This window comes from Cucurbita maxima, unplaced genomic scaffold (assembly GCF_002738345.1).
Source record: "Cucurbita maxima cultivar Rimu unplaced genomic scaffold, Cmax_1.0 Cma_Scf00013, whole genome shotgun sequence".
NCBI classification, from domain to species: domain Eukaryota; kingdom Viridiplantae; phylum Streptophyta; class Magnoliopsida; order Cucurbitales; family Cucurbitaceae; genus Cucurbita; species Cucurbita maxima.
The window spans coordinates 2,583,836-2,604,224 of record NW_019272029.1 but is presented as its reverse complement, the minus strand read 5'-3'; the positions used below and the strand labels follow the sequence as shown (position 1 = coordinate 2,604,224).

The 20,389-nt window shown below is 36.9% G+C and overlaps 2 protein-coding genes across 3 annotated transcripts; both read left to right on the top strand.

Moving 5' to 3' along the window:
* Window positions 1-3,358: 3,358 nt before the first annotated feature.
* LOC111488383 (4-coumarate--CoA ligase 2-like) lies at window positions 3,359-5,238 on the top strand. Its single transcript, XM_023136104.1, has 2 exons — window positions 3,359-4,799; window positions 4,887-5,238. Exons 1-2 carry the CDS (start codon window positions 3,394-3,396, stop codon window positions 5,107-5,109), a joined length of 1,629 nt encoding a protein of 542 aa, XP_022991872.1. The 5' UTR covers window positions 3,359-3,393; the 3' UTR covers window positions 5,110-5,238.
* Window positions 5,239-8,100: 2,862 nt separating this feature from the next.
* Window positions 8,101-20,215, top strand: LOC111488370 (myosin-12). Of its 2 annotated transcripts, XM_023136078.1 has the most exons (38): window positions 8,101-8,224; window positions 8,322-8,450; window positions 8,556-8,699; window positions 8,771-8,916; window positions 9,454-9,610; window positions 9,695-9,753; window positions 9,845-10,004; window positions 10,229-10,515; window positions 10,586-10,732; window positions 10,810-10,911; window positions 10,981-11,038; window positions 11,724-11,825; window positions 11,919-11,956; window positions 12,033-12,159; window positions 12,236-12,406; window positions 12,907-13,038; window positions 13,136-13,242; window positions 13,325-13,385; window positions 13,453-13,630; window positions 13,702-13,907; window positions 13,984-14,103; window positions 14,174-14,272; window positions 14,913-15,128; window positions 15,202-15,341; window positions 15,426-15,527; window positions 16,038-16,146; window positions 16,236-16,292; window positions 16,380-16,550; window positions 16,955-17,110; window positions 17,188-17,394; window positions 17,945-18,094; window positions 18,178-18,248; window positions 18,323-18,422; window positions 18,504-18,560; window positions 18,628-18,684; window positions 19,247-19,327; window positions 19,401-19,483; window positions 19,901-20,215. In XM_023136078.1, exons 1-38 carry the CDS (start codon window positions 8,222-8,224, stop codon window positions 20,037-20,039), a joined length of 4,629 nt encoding a protein of 1,542 aa, XP_022991846.1. In that variant the 5' UTR covers window positions 8,101-8,221; the 3' UTR covers window positions 20,040-20,215. The 2 variants fall into 2 exon arrangements, with proteins under 2 accessions (XP_022991846.1, XP_022991847.1); XM_023136079.1 differs by lacking the exons at window positions 8,101-8,224; window positions 8,322-8,450; window positions 8,556-8,699; window positions 8,771-8,916 and having other exon boundaries at window positions 9,484-9,610; window positions 9,865-10,004.
* The last annotated feature ends 174 nt before the right edge of the window (window positions 20,216-20,389 follow it).

Genomic DNA, 20,389 nt, shown 5'->3' with positions numbered 1-20,389 from the left:
TTGCCATATTTTAATTCCATTTCATTATTGATTTAAAAAATTATCTTCAAAAAGTTCAAATTATAATTACAAAATTAATTATGAAATTAAATAAATAATAATAAAGATATGTATATATAAAATGTATTTTCTAATTTTAAATTAATCTATAAAATTTTCATTTATTTAAAGTAAATCTAACCTTCACAAAAATTTGATATTTTTATAAATGCTAAAACTAGTTTTATCACATCATCGCACTATATATATATATGAAGTTAATGTTTATTCACCAAATTATAAGTTACTATGAATAATATTTATAATTATTCGTGACATTAATAATGTTCTTCTACGTGGTACAAAAATAATTGGATGATACTCAAATATTCACCTCCCCATATATATCATATTTTGAGAAAAAAATATCATTTAAAAAATTTCACGAAATTATAATTGACCTCTAACATTTTGTTTATATGGAAAAGAGAGAAAAATATTTAAAAAAAAATCATTTAATAGCCGTCTAATCGGCTAATTATAACTATTTCCGCACGAGTAAACTATTTTTTTTTCTGTTATATTAGTTTTAAAATGGATAAATACATTATCTTATTTGATTTTAATTTTAATTTTAAAAATATTAATAAAAAGTAGACAACAAATGTGAAATAAGCAATAAACTAAGTCCTAATGTCTTTTATTAAATGTGTTTTGATTTTGAATAATCACCGAATAAATAGGAATATAATTATAATTTAATGGATCTATTGGATCTCAAAATAGAAGTAGAGGAAATGATATTTGAAAATATCTATATAATTCAAGTAAATAAGATATTTATCAAATGATTTTTTAAAAAATAATTTCACCTAAAATTAGTCAGGTGGGTACTAGCCTCAACTTTTAAAAAATCAATGATATAGGTATACAAAGAAAGAATGTAAAATAGAAAAATTATTAACTAGGTATAATATTTAGGGTATATATTATTTATGGAATATATCTTAGATATTATTTCTTCAGTATTTATAATTTAATTTATAATATATTTTATTTTATTTTCAATATTTAATTATTTTATTTTTTTTCATTTGTACGCATTAGTTGCTAGCTTTTATCCCATGGTTAAGAGCAACTAATACCTAATAAGTAAAATATAAACTAATTACATATTGAAAATAAAATAAAATATACAATAAATCAAATCATTAAGAAAATAATAACTAATATATTCTCTAAATATTATATTTCAATAAATACACACCATTAATAACTACTGTGATATGAGTACAATTACAATAAATATATTTACGTTTTTATTTGTATTTATTGCAATAAATATTGGATATTAAAATTTTAATTTGGTATCTGATAAAAAATAATGAAGGTTAGCACTAGTAGTTTAAATTTTATATAACATAGTGGCTATTTTATTTAATAATTAAGCTTAAAATAGATTTCAAATAATCATAAATTGGTTCATATTTTATTTATATTAAGAATAGAGTTAGTTTATTTATCTTTAAACATGTAATTCTGTATTTTAAAAATTTGTTAATATATATTTATGTATTTATATGAGTTTATTATGTCAAATTCAATATAATTGGGTTGGTTTTATTTGTTTAGATTACGAGTTTTTTTTAATACTCATTGTGTTGTGTTGTTATGTTGGGATTGGATTAAGAGTTGATAGATGATTCTCGAAATCTATGCGATCTGTCTAATATTTCTAAACTTCAATTTATCGTTAATAAATTTATTCCGATTTTTTTACCATATAAAAAATCTCCAATAACATCATATGGTTGGAGAGGTATTTAATGAATTACTGTTTTGAAACCTTAAATTCAGGACAGATCCCTAAGTTGGCAACTCATTAAAGTTTTATACTTCTAGTGTTTGTTTGGGTGTAAATAAAATGAAAATATCGTTATCTCCAGCCCATGTAGTTGGTGAATGTCACACCTTAAATAAACAACTAATAAATCAATTAAAAAAAAAGAGGCTATTATTTGGTTTTTCTTTTTTAATTTATTTATTTTCATTCTAGTGTCTTATATTTAAATAGTATTTAATTATACAATTATATTATTATTAGTAAAAATAAAAATTGTTTATTTTGGACGTTAAATGTGAACGTCGAATTCCATAAGTGGACCATTTGTTCTCGTTTTGTGTTGGTTGAGATTAGAACTTTATTGAATATATTGCAATCTAATAATTAATAAACCATTAATCTTAATATGGGTCCATGTTAATATATATATATATATACACACATATTACGTATGAATTTGACCCAAAAAAAAAGTTTAAATTAAAATTAACCCACTTATAATATTATACAAAAGAATTGAGGAATACAAAAATTTCTGAAGTAGTCAAATTTTTCGTCCCACCTTTATTATTATTGTTCACATATTTAATAACAACTTACTATTAGAGATGTCTGTTTAATCTATAGGTGGTCATTACAAATAAGACGAGAAAATCTCATTTAAATAGAGACTAAGAGAGATAGTAAAGAGACATTTTTCTCTATTAAGGGCCGGCAATAGGATACCTCATCTCCGACCCTATTAAATTTTTTTCCCGCTCTATTAATATATATTTGTATTCTATAATTATATTTTTATCTTTTATTTATATATAAATTAAAAAAACTTATGTGCAATATTGAATTTTGAAATTTTATAAATTATATTGAATGATATATTAGATTTATGTTTATGAAAGATTATGAAATTTATTAGATTAAGTTATGTTTTAATACAAATTATCTATTAAAAAATTTAATTGAAATTAACATTTTTTAATATATATAAATAAAATGACTGTGAAAGAAAATCTTAACTCATATCGAAAATTTATGTACATAGATTGAAATATGAGGTAAGAACGAGAATGAAAAAGTCACAACTCTGACCTTAGATATTTTTGCTTATCAATCACATTCAAGGTCGAGAATAAAGAAAATTACCGTATTACCCTTAAACATGGTTATGCTTTAAAATGTTACGCGATTAAGGAAAAAAAAAAAAAAAAGGAAAGATGGTGGAGTCCAAAAAAAAGGTTAGGTGAAGAAATGGGGAAAGCGAGTGGACTTATTGTGCAGCCATTAGAGGTCCTTCCTTCTTCATAGTCAAAAACTTGGGGTTGGTGAAAGCAATGCGCACTCTCCCTATTTCCTCAGACCTCACATCTGACCACCAAACCCTTTTTTATTTTTTATTTTTTATTTTTTATTTTTTATTATTATTATTTTTTAATTCCCATTTATTTTCCTCACCAACCAAATTCCAATTTTTTTAATTATTTTCTCGTCTCTATAAAATCCCATCTCCTTCTAATCCATCTTCAAACAAAATTCATATCTAATTTTTCTTACCTCAATTTGCAGCTTCAACAATGGCGGTTGAATCAAACCAAACTCATGAGTTCATTTTCCGATCAAAGCTTCCCGATATTCACATTCCCAATCATCTTCCACTCCATGAATACGTTTTCCAAAACATGTCCAAATTTGGCTCACGTCCCTGTTTGATCAACGGCGCCACCGGCGACATTTACTCATACCACGACGTTCAGCTAATGTCCCGTCGTGTCGCTGCTGGTTTACACAATCTTGGAATTAAAAAGGGTGATGTCGTCATGAATTTACTTCCCAATTCCCCGGAGTTTGTCTTTACCTTCCTCGGCGCCTCGTACTGTGGAGCTGTTATGACGGCGGCGAACCCCTTTTACACGGCGGTGGAAATCGCCAAACAGGCCAAAGCCGCCAATGCAAAATTGATTGTGACGATGGCTTGCTTTTACGACCGGGTTAAGGATTTGGCGGAAAATGGAGTGAAAATTGTCTGTGTTGATTTTGCTGTTGAGGGTTGTCTGCATTACTCTGTTTTGAGTGGGGCGGATGAATCCCACGTGCCGCCGGTGGAGTTTGCCGCAGACGATGTGGTGGCGCTGCCGTATTCCTCCGGCACTACTGGTTTGCCGAAGGGAGTTATGCTAACGCATAAAGGGTTAATCACAAGCGTTGCTCAACAAATCGACGGCCAAAATCCGAATCTCTATTATCACGGCGGTGATGTTATCCTCTGTGTACTGCCGTTCTTCCACATCTATTCACTGAACTCGATTTTACTGTGTGGCCTACGCGCCGGCGCTGCGATTTTGATAATGCAGAAATTCGAGATCGTTTCGCTTTTGGAATTGATTGAGAAACACAAAGTTTCAATCATGCCGATTGTTCCGCCCATTTTCTTGGCCATTGCTAAGTCGCCGGAATTTGAGAAATATGACGTGTCATCGGTGAGGGTTTTGAAATCCGGTGGAGCACCGTTGGGGAAGGAGCTGGAAGACGCTGTGAGAGAGAAATTTCCAACGGCGGTTCTCGGGCAGGGATATGGAATGACCGAGGCCGGTCCGGTTTTGACAATGAGTTTAGCTTTTGCGAAAGAGCCGTTTGCAGTGAAAGCCGGCGCCTGTGGGACAGTGGTCCGAAATGCAGAAATGAAAATCGTTGACCCAGAAACCGGCGCCTCGTTGCCGGCGAACTCCGCCGGAGAGATTTGTATTAGAGGGGAACAGATCATGAAGGGATATTTGAATGATTTGGAGTCCACGAAGAGGACAGTTGACAAAGAAGGATGGCTTCACACCGGCGACATCGGCTTCATCGACGACGACGACGAGCTGTTCATAGTGGATCGGCTTAAGGAGCTTATCAAATTCAAGGCCTTTCAGGTGGCGCCAGCCGAGCTTGAGTCGCTTCTTATCACTCACCCCAAACTCTCCGACGCGGCGGTCATTGGGTGAGTTGAAATGAATTCTTTGATCAAAACACCTAAAAAATATATTCAATTCTAATAAGAATTATTATTATTATTATTATTTTTTAGTATGCCGGACGAGCAGGCCGGAGAAGTGCCAGTGGCGTTTGTGGTGAAGGCGAACGGCGGCGCAATAACAGAGGAAGACGTAAAGCAATTCATATCAAAACAAGTGGTGTTCTACAAGAGGCTAAAACGTGTGTTCTTCGTCAATGCCATTCCAAAGGCGCCATCTGGCAAAATCCTGAGAAAAGAACTCAGAGCAAAACTTGCTTCTGGGGCTTTCAATTAAATTAATCACCAAATTATTATTTCTTTTTTAATTTTCTGTTTGGTTGTGAATTAAAATTCTGTATCAGGATTGTCAAACACATTTCTCACAAATACTTTTATACTTTATTTTCAAATAATAAATCCAATTAGTTTATTACTTTATCCCATTTATCCTTTTTACTTCAAATTTAAAATTCATACGACAAATTCCAATTTTTAAAATACAATTTCAAATATCAAACATAGACAAATTCATGGTCGAAAATTATCTATTTAAATGAAGAATAGATAATATTAATTTGAAATTTCGAAATTTTAGAAACTTTAATTTAATCGTTATTTTACCCCTTCTATGGCAAGATATTTATAAACTCCCAAAATATTAATATTTTCTTTTGAAGCAAATTATTAAATTATATATTTTGTTGAAGGCAACATGGAAACTAAAATAATAATAATAATAATAATAATAATAATAATAATAAATAAATAAATAATAAATAGCTCTAAAGTCTAATTACTTGCAATCCAATCATTAACAGCCATTTTCTTGAAGGATTCCAGTTTTAAATTCCCATAAATTTTGAGAATATTTAATTTTAAATTATATCCAATAAATAATTGGAAATTTAATCATTAATTTAAAGCATTCATATTCTATATTCATCTTCCTTGTTTCTTAACTAACTTCATTTTTATCTTTTAACTTAAATATTTAATTTTTATCTCTAAAATTTTAAAACATAATTATTTTAGTTCACTCAAGTTATTTAACAGTTGAGTATTATTTAAAAATGATTAAATATATTTAAATTAACTTGGTAACAAATTTATAATGCAATTATATACATGTAATCGTATTCTTTATGAACATTTACACCGGTAACAATTTAATAAGAAGAAAGTCAATCACAAGTCTAAATATAAGATATCGATTAATGGTTATCAACCGATTATTAATTATCGTATAAGTCAAATTCATTTATTAATAATTTTATATTAGTTTACATTGAGGAAAATTTAAATTTGATATTTTTATACAAAAATGAATAAATGATGAATTTCGAATTTGCTCAAAATAAATATATAAAAATTTAAAATATTGAGAAAATTTTAAATTTCGATTTTATTTAAATTAACGAATATTTTAGCTGGTTTTAGTGTAAGCATTAGTGTGACTCGATCTAATGATGATTTTCGCGGTTTTTTTATATACTATAAAAGAAGGGTATTTTTGTCAATATTTTTACAGCAGTTGACCATTTATACAATTTAAAAAACATTTGACCTTTGGTTAAGATGACTAATTAAATATGATCATGAACGTGGGAAATAATTCGAATTTGGGCCCATTTTATTAGCCATCTCGGCCCAATTGGGCAGTCCCACTGAGTGGAAGAGGTTCCGGAGTGAGCATCAAATGTCCGTCGGTAATGGGCCGTTCCATTCGTTCCATTGGGCCGTCCCATTTGACCTTTAGAGGAATTGGTTGGGCCGTCCCATTCGTCCTGAAAAATCTCAGCCCAATCAACATTTATCAAAACTTTATTACTCAATGTTTTAAAACTAAGTTTAATTAACACGGACATACAACCTAAGTGGTTGTGTTAATAAATTGGATTAAAAAAATATTTATGGGAATTTTAGAATTCTATTTTATTTGTGCTAAGTAAAAATGTTCGAGGTTGATTGGTCAAAACAACTCAAACAATTCGTATTAAATAACAAATCTAACCCAATTTAACCATATATTTTTTTGGTTAGTTGAATTGAGTAGAATTGTTCGGGTCATTTATTAAAAAAAAATGTTAAAGATGTATATTTTTAATTTTCAAACATTTAAAATTAAAATTAATAATTATTTTATTTTATTCTTCTTATATAAATTAAAAAGAAAAAAAGAAAATGACAGGTAAACTTCTGTTGCAAAGCTGTGGAGAACACGCCTCTCTCTAGTTGTGCCAATGGGTCAAACTAGGTGGGCCCCAATTGCCTGCCCCATCGGTCACGACCTCCTCCGCCGCCGCCTGGGTCAGTGGTAGGCCAAATATATTTGGAGATCACTAAAAGCATTTATTTTGGATTAAGTTATGTTTATTTTATGAATTAATCTGTTTTTTTTTTTTGTTTAAATGTGTTTTAAGAACATAATTTATTGACAAAGAGACAACATAACATTATTTGGTCATGCTCCATTGCCAGCCCTACTTTCTCTGTCTTACGCCCTTCCACCGCCCCTTTGAGACTTTGAGAATTCCATTTAAAGTTGAAACCCAATAAAACGACATCGTGCCCCACCACGGCACGGCGGCCCACCGCCCACCCGTCGTCAGTTTCATGGGTGGGTACCGGTGGGCTCTCCATCTAATCCCAAGACTGTTTCTCTAATTAATATTTAAATTGAAGAAAATATAAATTTGGTAGTTAGAATAGAGAAAGGACAAAACAAAGTGGACTAGCATGATCAGCAAGGTAAACTTAGCCCAGCTCAAGCTAACAAATTCTACCCGGACAATTGTCAATATTTATGAATCCGAACACTCGGGTGAAACTAAGTGGAGGTCCAGATTGACCGATGTTGAAGAATAGCGGATGAGTTGTGGTTAAGGGTGAAATGCCACTTAAATCCAGAACTAGCTGACTCTCTCCTAAATGCGTTGAGGTGCAGTAGTCGACTAGACATCTAAAGGTAAATTATTGTTTTGGTGTGGGACTTGAAAGCGGTACCAAATTGAGGCAAACTCTGAATACTAAATATGATCTCAAGATCAAGATTGGCCAATAGAACGATAGAGGATATGCTTCATCGTCGAGAAGGAACCAGATCCCTAAATGGCCGCTTAGTGATAAAAGAGATAGGAGTACAGAGTAGTCAAAACATTTGGAGGCAGTTTTGTCTGAATGCCAGGTCGGCATCCTACGTGGAAAGGACCCCATTGAAGAATTAAAAAAAAAAAGGGTAAAAGAAATGAAGAAAAGTTGATGGCTGGCTACTTCTTTTCTTTTAAAACAGAATTCCCACTATTCTCTCTCTTACCATTGTTCTGTTTTTTTTTCTCTCTCTTAAAACTCCATTGTTGTTGGTCCCAAGTTTGATGATCAAATAGAACAGAAACAGCTCAGAATCAATCATGGTATTTACAAATTCTTCGTCAACATCTGTTTTTCAGCTGAAATTTGGCCAAAATATGTGTGTTTTTTTAAAGAAATTTTGATTTGTGTTTGGAACAGGGGACTCCTGTGAATATCGTTGTCGGATCACATGTTTGGGTTGAGGAGCCTGAGGATGCTTGGATTGAAGGTCAAGTTACAGGAATCAATGGAAAAAACGCCACCATATTCACTACCAATGAAAAATCCGTAAGCTCTCCTTTTCCCCTTTCCAAGAACATGGGAACTGGATAAACATAGGATAAACTTCATGTTCAGTGAAGTGAATGAATAACTTATCAATTTCGATTTCAGATTGTGGCAGAAATTTCGCGTATATATCCGAAAGACACGGAGGCGCCGCCGGCTGGGGTGGACGACATGACGAAATTAGCGTACCTTCACGAACCTGGAGTTCTGCATAACCTAGCTTGTCGGTTTTCTCTCAATGAGATTTACGTAAGTATTTGATTACAGATTTTGGAGAATTTTTAGTTCGAATTCAAATTTGAGTGTTATGAACTGGACAGACATACACCGGGAATATTCTAATTGCGGTGAATCCTTTCCGGAGACTGCCACATTTGTATGATATTCACATGATGGAGCAGTATAAAGGAGCTCCTTTCGGCGAGCTTAGCCCACATCTTTTCGCCGTTGCTGATACTTGCTATAGGTACAATGCTTAACTGCAACATCGAGCACTCACACACCCACCCATAGAACTTAAACAAAGAGACATAAAGATTTATGTAGTTCGGAGAGAATAAATTTCCCTACATCTACGGGTGTTAGCCAATTACTACAACCAAAGTATATATCTCGTAATGAGAGTATGAACCATCAAGACTTATAAACTAAATACAATACATTTTTATGACAACTTACTGATAGGATCACACAACAATGCACACACTCGATCAAGATGTGCACAAAGAAACAGAAGAGAGAATGCATAGAGGAATATTGGTTAAAGGATTTGTACAAATGATTTCGATATGTAATAGAGAATACTGTGAACGAAGAAAGTACATTTTGAAATTACCGTTAGTATATATATGGTTTTAATTTATATATATAGTTTTAACAGATATATCCACCTACTGTTTATAAATAGTCAGCAGACTCCATATCCCAACACTTAGAACACGTGGTATTTAGCTCAGCTTCTATACTGCAAGCTTGGGTTGAAATTTTCTTTTCGTGAACTTAGATCGATGATCAACGAGCAAGGAAGTCAATCGATATTAGTGAGCGGAGAGAGTGGTGCTGGTAAGACTGAGACAACGAAGATGCTCATGAGATATCTTGCATTCATGGGAGGCAGATCAGACACTGAAGGAAGAACAGTCGAACAACAAGTTCTGGAGGTGAGTAACATGGCTCCAACATTTATGGTACGAGGTTTTATAGTATTGAATGGAGGGTAATGTTTTTCTGAACCAATTCTTCAGTCCAACCCTGTACTGGAAGCATTTGGGAATGCCAAAACTGTTAAAAACAACAACTCAAGGTGATTTGTTCTTGTGTTCGATTCTTTGTTTCGGTTGCTTTGTTCATTGTCTTTTCCTGTCAGCTCTAATATAATGAGGCGATTCGACCAGTCGTTTTGGAAAATTTGTAGAAATACAATTTGATAAGAATTGGAAGATCTCTGGAGCTGCCATTCGTACGTACCTTCTCGAACGGTCTCGTGTTTGCCAAGTCTCGGACCCTGAGAGAAACTATCATTGTTTTTACATGCTGTGTGCTGCACCACCGGAAGTAAGCTCTCTCCATTCCTCTTTTAAGTTATCTTATACACTCAACAGGGACCTCACGTTGGTGGGAAAGGGGAACGGAGCATTCCTTATAAGAGTGTGAAAACCTCTCCCTAGCAGACGCGTTTTAAAACCTTGAGGCTGACGGCGATACGTAACGGACCAAAACGGACAATATCTACTAGCGGTGGGCTTGAGCTGTTATAATCTGCTAATGTTTCTATGCAGGATGTCAAGAAATACAAGTTAGGAGATCCAAGGACATTTCATTATCTCAATCAAACGAATTGTTATGAAGTCGCGAATGTTGATGATTCGAGAGAGTACTTAGAGACGAGAAACGCGATGGATGTTGTCGGAATCAGCGAGGATGAACAGGATGCTATATTTCGTGTTGTAGCTGCAATACTGCATCTAGGAAACATTGACTTCATGAAAGGGAAGGAATTTGACTCCTCCAAAGTCAAAGACGAGAAGTCAAATTACCATCTTGAAACAGCAGCAGAGCTACTCATGTTAGAACTTTAATCTCTTTCCATGACATCAAATTGAAGTTTCATGTTCTGAGCACTCCTTTTTTCTCAGGTGTGATGCAAAGGCACTGGAGCATTCGCTCTGCCAACGGGTCATCGTGACTCCTGATGGCAACATTACGAAGCCCTTAGACCCCGATGCAGCGGCCTTGAGTCGTGATGCGTTGGCGAAAACCGTGTATTCTAGGCTGTTTGATTGGTATGTGAACTGAACTTTTTCCTTGCTAGTTCTCAGCATTTGTGATTGGAGATCTTCTAAAGCATATATTATGACAGGATTGTGGACAAAATTAATAGCTCAATTGGCCAAGATCCTAATGCAGCCAGCTTAATTGGGGTCCTTGATATCTATGGGTTTGAAAGCTTCAAGATCAACAGGTCACTAAACTAGATTGTTCTTGTTCTTCTTATCTTGATTACAATATCTAATACATGCCTTGCTCGCAGTTTTGAGCAGCTCTGTATCAACCTGACCAATGAGAAGTTGCAGCAACATTTTAATCAGGTTTGACTGAAAGCTTTAGACATGGTTTAGACCTTTTCTGAGATCCCACGTCGGTTGGAGAGTAGAACGAAACATTCCTTATAAGGGTGTAGAAACCTCTCCCTAACAAACGCATTTTATAAACCGTGAGGCTGATGGTGATACGTAACGGTCAAATGCGGACAATATCTGCTAGCGGTGGGCTTGGACTGTTACAAATGGTATCAGAACAAGACACCGGACGGTGTGCCAGCGAGGACGTTGGGTCCCCAAGGGGGGTGAATTGTGAGATACCACATCAGTTGGAGAGGGGAACAAAACATTCCTTATAAGGGTGTGAAAACCTCTCCCTAATAGACACGTTTTAAAAACCGTGAGGCTGACAGTGATACATAACGAGCCAAAGCGGACAATATTTAATAGCGATGAGCTTAGGCTGTTACAAATAGTATCAAAGTCAAACACTGGACGGTGTGCCATCGGGGACGCTGGCCCTCAAGGGGGGTGGATTGCGAGATCCCACATCAGTTGGAGAGGGGAACGAAACATTCCTTACAAGGGTGTGGAAACCTCTCCCTAACAGACGCGTTTTAAATACCGACAATACGTAACGGACCAAAGCGGACAATATCTACTAACGATGGGCTTGAGGTATTACACCTTTTCTCTTTGGTTACACAAATACAAATTAGCCTTCTTCGTGCAGCACGTTTTCAAGATGGAACAAGAGGAGTACACGAAAGAAGAAATAAACTGGAGCTATGTTGAGTTTGTAGATAATCAAGATGTCCTTGATCTTATTGAGAAGGTACTCACTTTCATTGCCTCACTCATTTGTAACATGTTGTGCTGTCTGCCACCTACCGTTGGCTAAGTAATGAATGCATTATGTTTCTCACAGAAACCTGGAGGCATAATCGCCCTGCTTGATGAAGCCTGGTATGCATTCTTATGATCAGTTCATATTTGAATCTAGATTGAAGGGCACCTCATCAGTTGTTCTCCTGTCTTGCAGTATGTTTCCAAAGTCAACACATGAAACATTTGCTCAAAAGATGTATCAGACATATAAAGGACATAAGCGATTCAGCAAGCCAAAACTCGCTCGAACCGACTTCACGATCAATCATTATGCCGGAGATGTAGGCTACATATCACGAGTACTCTTTTATTGAGCTTAAATGGTTAGTTTCTTATTGGGAAGCCTTGAATCAACAGGTTACATACCAAGCAGATCACTTTCTAGATAAAAATAAGGACTACGTAGTAGCAGAACATCAGGCTCTTCTGGATGCCTCCAAATGCTCTTTTGTTGCTAATCTTTTCCCTCCACTTCCTGAGGAGAGCTCAAAGCAATCCAAGTTTTCCTCTATCGGTACTCGGTTCAAGGTAAGAGTTACTTCAAATGTCGGTACAACCAAAGCCCACTGCTAGCCGATATTGTCCTCTTTGGACTTTCCCTTTTGGACTTCTCCTCAATGTTTTTTAAAACGTGTCTGCTAGGGAGAGGTTTCCTCGCCCTTATAACGAATGTTTCGTTCCCCTCTCCAACCGATGTGGGATCTCACAATCCACCCCCTTGGGGACCTAGTGTCCTCTCTGGCACACCACCCGATGTCTGACTCTGATACCATTTATAACAGCCCAAGCCAATCGCTAGCAGATATAGTCCTCTTTAGGCTTTCCCTTTCGGAGTTCCCCTCAAGGTTCTTAAAAACGCGTATGCTAGGGAGAGGTGTCCACACCCTTATAACGAGTGTTTTGTTCCCCTCTCCAACCAATGTGGGATCTCACAATCCACTCCCCTTCGGGGCTTAGCGTACTCGCTGACACTCGTTCCTCTCTCTCTCCATAATCTCTAGACAATAACTTCCTCTTTTCCTTAACAGCAACAACTGCAAGCTCTCATGGAAACATTGAATACTACAGAGCCACATTATATTAGATGTGTAAAGCCCAACACAGTTTTGAAGCCTGGAATCTTTGAGAACTTCAACGTCTTGAACCAGTTGAGATGTGGGGTAGGCTAAACTCTCCCAAATACATGAACTTGTAATATTTTGGCCGGTATTGCTACTTGTTCTTCTCAAGAACACTGTTTTTGATGAACTTTGACAGGGAGTGCTCGAGGCAATTCGAATAAGCTGTGCAGGATATCCAACCAAAAGAACATTTGACGAGTTCCTCGATCGTTTCGGAATGCTTGCTCCAGATATCTCAGATGGGTACACAAAAACTGGATTGACTTTGTCCCTTTGCAGCCATTGCATTCATATGGACCTTAAAGAATCATGTTAACTTTTGCAGGTCTGATGAAAAATCAGCATGCATTGCAATATGTGACAGAATGGGCTTAAAGGGTTATCAGGTAAGTTACATTACGTGTGTGTAAGTGCATTATCTTAAGAGATCTCATTTCATTTGGTGTGCACCAGATTGGGAAAACAAAAGTGTTCCTCAGAGCTGGACAAATGGCTGAGATGGATGCACGACGAACCGAAATACTGGCCAGTGCTATCCGACGCATCCAACGCCAAATCCGAACCCATCTAACTCGAAAAGAGTTCATCGCCCTGAGGAAAGCTACCATTCATATGCAGAAACTTTGGAGAGGTGCCATTTTCTTACCTTAATCATTGTTTCTTAACCATGTCAGCTGATTTCTTTGATCATTACACCTACAGGGCAGCTTGCTCGTAAGCTGTATGAAGAACTGAGAAGAGAAGCAGCTTCAATCCGTATACAAAAGCATGCTCGAGCTCACGCCGATAGAAAATCTTACAAAAAGTTACTTGAATCAGCTATAGTTATTCAAACTGGTATGCGTGGAATGAGAGCTAGAAATGAGTACAGACACAGAAGAAGAACTAAGGCAGCTATCATTATTCAGGTAATAAATTCTCTAATAAGTGTTGTAAAATGATATCAGGAACAAGACATTATAAGTTTCTGAATGAACTTTACAGACTGAATGGCGAAGGGCATCAGCTATTTCAGCTTACAAACAGCATCGGATAGCAACTCTTGCTCTTCAATGCCTCTGGCGATCTAAAGTTGCAAGGATGGAGCTAAGAAAATTAAGGATGGTGAGTGTTTTATTTATATGAACATTTACGGTATGCATTGAGAACCCAATGATAAAATTTTCCTGTCCAGGCTGCAAGAGAAACAGGGGCACTCAAGGAGGCTAAGGATAAATTGGAGAAGCGTGTCGAGGAGCTAACGTGGCGCCTAGAGTTTGAGAAGCACTTGAGGGTATGTATGGATTGTTAGGAATCACGAGCCTCCACAATGGTATGATATTGTCCACTTGAGCATAAGCTCTCATGGCTTTGCTTTTGGTTTCCTCAAAATGTCTCATACCAATGGAAATGTATTCCTTACTTATAAACCCATGATCATTCCCTAAATTAGCCAATGTGGGACTCCCTCACAACAATCCTCCACTCAAACAAAGTACACTATAGAGCCTCCCTCGAGGCCTATGGAGCCCTCGAACAACCTTCCCTTAATCGATGCTCGACTCCTTTTCTAGAGTCCTCAGACAAAATACACAATTTATTCGACACTTGAGTCACTTTTGACTCCACCTTCGAGGCTCACAACTTCTTTGTTCGACATTTGAGGATTATATTGACATGGCTAAGTTAAGGGCATGGTTCTGATACCATGTTAGGAATCACGACTCTCCACAATGGTATGATATTGTCTACTTTGAGCAAAAGCTCTCATGGCTTTACTTTGGGCTTCCCCAAAAGACCTCATACCAATGGAGATTTATTCCTTAATTATAAACCTATGATCATTCCTTAAATTAGCCAATGTGAGACTCCCTCCCGACAATCCTCAACATGGAAAATGCCCGGAATTTGACCAGTTTTTATGGCCAATGTAGATGGATGTTGAAGAGGCCAAGGGACAAGAGGTTGCAAAATTACTAAGTACTTTGGAAGAAATGCAAGGGCAGCTGAATGAAGCCAATGCTGCAATCATACGTGAGAGAGAAGCAGCAAAACTGGCTATAGAACAAGCTCCACCAGTCATTAAGGAAGTACCTGTGGTTGACGAGACCAAGCTGGAAATGCTGAGGAACCATAATGAAGAACTTGAGGTAACATGAGAAGGAAGCAAACAAGCAGCCTCTTGAAAACACTATATATTCTGAATTGAACTCATTTTTTCAGTGGGAGGTTGGAGAGCTGAAGAAGAAAATTGATGAATTTGAAGTAAAGTATGGTGAAGTGGAAATGGAGAGTAAAGCTAGACTCAAGGAGGCTGAAGAGGCACAATTGAATTCATTGCAACTTCAAGAGTCTATTGAGAGGTAGTTTACTGCTAAATGATGGCATCATCTGGCCATTGCTGATAATCATATGAAAATGCCTCATCTTTTCTTTCTTGTTTACAGATTGGAATCAAATTTATCTAGCCTTGAGTCTGAGAACCAGGTGCTGCGCCAGCAGGCTTTGGTTGCAGCTGACAACGAGTCTCTCTCTGAAGAACTGCAAGCGTAAGTGCCTACGAGATCGAACACCTTTTCCTAGACCTGCTGCATGTGTTGTAACAACCCAAGCCTACAGCTAACAGATATTATCCGCTTTGGTCCGTTATGTATCGCTGTCAGTCTCACATTTTTAAAGCTGGGCTGTTACAAATGATATCAAAGCCAGACACCGAGCGGTGAGCCAGTGAGAACGCTAGACCCCAAGAGGGTGGATTGTGAGATCCCACGTTGGTTGGAGAGGGAAACGAAACATTATTTATAAGGGTGCGGAAACCTCTTCCTAGTAGACACGTTTTAAAAACCTTGAGAAGAAGCTCGAAAGGGAAAACCCAAAGAGGACAATGTCTGCTAGCGGTGGACTTGAGCTGTTACATGTGTACATACAGTTCTACGTTGTTGCTTGACTAAAAAACTTGAATGATTGAAATTTTCATCAATGGGAACTTATTTCTCTGAAAAAAACTAGAAGATGATTTGTTGCACCATTTGTTTCAATTAGCTTGCTGTATGTTTCAGCCTCAAGAGTAAGATCGGAAGTCTAGAGGCAGAGAATGAAGCTCTCCGCAACCGGACGGTGGCCGTCGAGCACATATCTGTGGCTACTAGGGGCCTTGCAGAAAGCAAGGTACGTAGTGAACTTCCAATATTCAATGAGAAATCAACTCTTTTATCCCTTTGTGTTTGACATGATTGAATTTGGTCCTATATTATCAGGAACCATCTACTGCTCCTGTCCTAGCTAAACAAGGATCACTTACTGAGAAGCAACAGGTATATTGCTATATTTCATATTATGATCACAAAAGCACATATAAAGAAGGGATCCTAATTGTTCATCAAATCATACATCATCAATAGGAAAATCACGACGTCCTGCTCAAGTGCTTAGCAGAGGACAAGCGTTTCGACAAGGGCAGACCAGTTGCAGCTTGTATTGTCTACAAGACACTTCTTCAATGGAGATATTTTGAAGCTGAGAGGACAAATATATTCGACAGAATTATCCACATAATCAGATCTTCTATAGAGGTTGAGTCTAGAAATAGCAGATATTGGGCTCTTTAGGCTTTCCCTTTTAGGATTTCCTCAAGGTTTTTAAAACGCGTCTGCTAGGGAGAGGTTTCCACACCCTTATAAAGAATGCTTCATTCTCCTCCTCAACTGATGTGGGATCTCACAATCCACTTCCTTCGGGGCCCAACGTCCTCGCTGGCACACCACTCGGTGTCTGGCTCTAATACCATTTGTAACAGTCCAACTCCACCGCTAGCAGACGTTGTCCTATTTGAGTTTTCCCTTCCGGGATTCTCTCAAGGTTTTTAAAATGCGTCTGCTAGGAAGAGATTTCCACACCCTTATAAAAAAATGTTTCGTTCTCCTCCCAACTGTTGTGAGATCTCATAGAAACTGAATCATTTATTTTGAATTTGCAGAGTCAGGAAAGTACCAGTGATCTTGCATATTGGCTTTCAACCACTTCCACACTTCTCTGTCTTCTTCAAAGTTCACTCAAAGCAACCAACACAAGCACAGTAGCTTCACATCGAAACCGAGCTTCTCCCGCGTCCTTATTTGGTCGTATGGCATATGTATACTTCCTCCTTGAAACTTTTACCCAATAAATGAACTTCCTATGAATCATTAAACTAAATATAGAAGTTGTCAGGGTCTTCGATCGTCGTCAGTGGGGCTGGGAGTTTCCAGTGGATACAGTGGAATGGTGGGCAAGACAAACAATCAATCCAAAGTTGAAGCCAAGTACCCAGCGCTGCTTTTCAAGCAACATCTGGCTGCATGCGTTGAAAAACTGTTTGGGATGATACGTGATCATTTGAAGAAAGAAATCAGCCCTTTCTTGCATCTATGTATACAGGTGAAAGCAAAACAAAGAAAAACCATTGTTTTTTTAACTTTTTTTGGTTCTAAAGGTTAGGAATCACGGAAGGTATGATACTATCTACTTTGAGCAATAGCTCTCGTGGCTTTCCTTTGGACTTCCTCAAAAAGCCTCATTCCAATGGAGATGTATTCCTTACTTATAAACCCATAATCATTCCCTAACTTAGCCAATGTAGGACTCCCACCCAACAATCCCCCTCGAACAAAGTACACTCTTTGTTCGACACATTCGAGGTTAGCAATTTCTTTGTTCGACACTTGAGGATTCTATTGACATGGCTAAATCAAGGGTATGACTCTGATACCATGTTAGAAATCACGACTTTCCACAATAATATGATATTGTCAAGTTTGAGCATAAACTCTCATGGCTTTGCTTTTAGTTTCTCCAAAGACCTCATAGGGGATCTCATACCAATAGAGATGTATTCCTTACTTGTAAACTTACTTATATAAACTCATGATTTTCCTCTTAATTAGCCAATGTGGGACTACTTTTCTCAATAATCCTTAAACACTGACAGGCACCAAGATCAGCGAGGGCCAGATCAATAAGAGGGCCATCTAAAAACATCCATTCAAACATTGTTGCAAAGCAGCAGGCATCAAGTATTCACTGGCAAAGCATTGTTCATAAGCTAAACCAGACATTGGCTATAATGTCCGAAAACCATGTAACTAATCCTATATCTTGTAGCCATTTTATGCTTAGGAGCGAGCTTCCCTCCATCTAAAATTGACTTTTACAAGCTTTCAGGTTCCCTCCATGATCATCAAAAGCATCTTCTTCCAAGTTTTCTCATTCATAAACGTCCAGCTTTTCAATAGGTGAGTAAGTAAGAAATATTATCATTTTCAAAGGAGAAAGACATCTTATTTTGTGTACATTTTCTGGTTTGCAGCTTGTTGCTACGACGCGAGTGCTGTTCCTTCAGTAATGGAGAGTACTTGAAGTTGGGTCTGCAGGAGTTGGAGCAATGGTGCCACAAAGCTACTGATACGGTGAGCTAAACATGCTGCCCTTCAAAATGAAGTATCTTTAAGCAATCAACACGTTTGATTTTGTTTCCATTTCTTGAACAGTATGCTGGCTCTTCCTGGGATGAACTTCAACATATCAGACAAGCATTAGGATTTCTGGTACGTTTCTCTTAACTTGAATCTTAAAAGTTAAACCAATCTGCTAAGTTTTGGTTTATCTCTGTAGGTGTTACTTCAGAAGTCCCAGAAAAGTTTGAATGAGATCACGGATGAACTTTGCCCGGTAACTACATCTACATTCTTGAAAAAACCACTGAATTTTAGTTAACAACATCAGTTGGGTTGGGAGGGGAACAGAGCATTCTTTATTCTTTATAAGGGTGTGGAAACTTTGAGGAAAAACCTGGAAGAGAAAGCCCAAAGAGCCCAAAGAACAGTGGACTTGAGCTGTTATAAATGGTATTAGAGTTAGACATTGGATGATGTGTGAGCAAGGAGGCTGAGCCCCGAAAGGGGTGAACACTAGGCAGTGTGTCAACGAAGACGTTGGACTCCGAAGAGGGTTGAATTGGGGGATCCCACATTAATTGAAGAGGGGAACGAGTGCCAACAAGGACGTTGGGTCCCGAAGGGGGTGGATTGTGAGATCCTATATCGGTTGGAGAGGGGAATGAAGCATTTTTTACAAGGGTGTTGAAACCTCTCCTTAGCAGATGCGTTTTAAAACCTTGAGGGGAAAGCCTGAAAGGGAGAGTCCAAAGAAGACAATATTTGCTAGCGGTGGGCTTGGGCTGTTACACCATGGTTAAGCTAACTTCTCTGCTATTTCTTTCTTTTTGTATCAGATTCTGAGCATCCCACAAATTTATCGCATCGGCACGATGTTCTGGGACGACAAATATGGAACTCAGGGATTATCTTCTGATGTAAGTGATTAATAATAAGCCACAAGTTCATAATCCAAAACACAAAATTACAAACCTCAACATGTTTTTGCAGATCATTGGAAAAATGAGAGTCCTTCTAGCAGAAGATTCCATCAACATCCCAAACAACTCTTTCCTTCTTGATGTCGATTCAAGGTACAAACTTACATTCTATATCCAAAGTTATTCGGCCTGACATCCCCCTCGGTTGGATAGGGGAACAAACATTCCTTGTAAGGATGTGAAAACCTATCTCTAACAAACACGTTTTAAAAACTTTGAGGTGAAGCCCGAAAGAAAACCCTAGATAGAACCATATCTATTAATGGTGGACTTGAACTGTTACAAATGGTATCAGAGCCAGCCACCGAGCATTGACCCCCAAAGGGGTGGATTGTGAGATCCCACATCAATTTGAGAGGGGAACAAACATTCCTACCTCTCCGAGGAACCCTGAAGGAAAACCCAAAGAGGACAATATCTGTTAGCAGTAGGCTTAAACGGTTATATTATGAATCTTTAGAACCAATAAGCATTACTTATCGATTCTCGTGGCGTAAAAACCATTTTCAGCATACCATTCTCAATGGAAGAAATATTCCGATCCTTTGCTGAGGACGGCGGGGTTAACCTGTCCAACGTCGACCCGCCGCCACTTATGAGACAAAAATCAGATTTCCATTTTCTTCTGCAGCAGCAAATGACTGAATGATGAAATTGGTGGAAATATTAGTTCATGTTTGATTGAATTTCCCCCCTTTATTCGTTGATTTATTTGTGTACATTATACGAGTGGTGTGTATAGTTATTGGATTTTTTTTTTTTTTTTTTTTTGAGTGATGACAAAAAGGGTAAATGATTTTTGGTTTGATATATGAATAAACATGATTTGAAAAACGTATTAATACGACCATCGTAATTTAACTGATTAAAACATTAAATCATTTATTTTTTATAAAAATGTCAAAAATTTAAATTATTTTGTCGTCATAAAAAAATTAAATTTATTTTTATGATACAAAACGACCCTCAATTTTTTCTGTTATTTTTTTCATTTTTTAA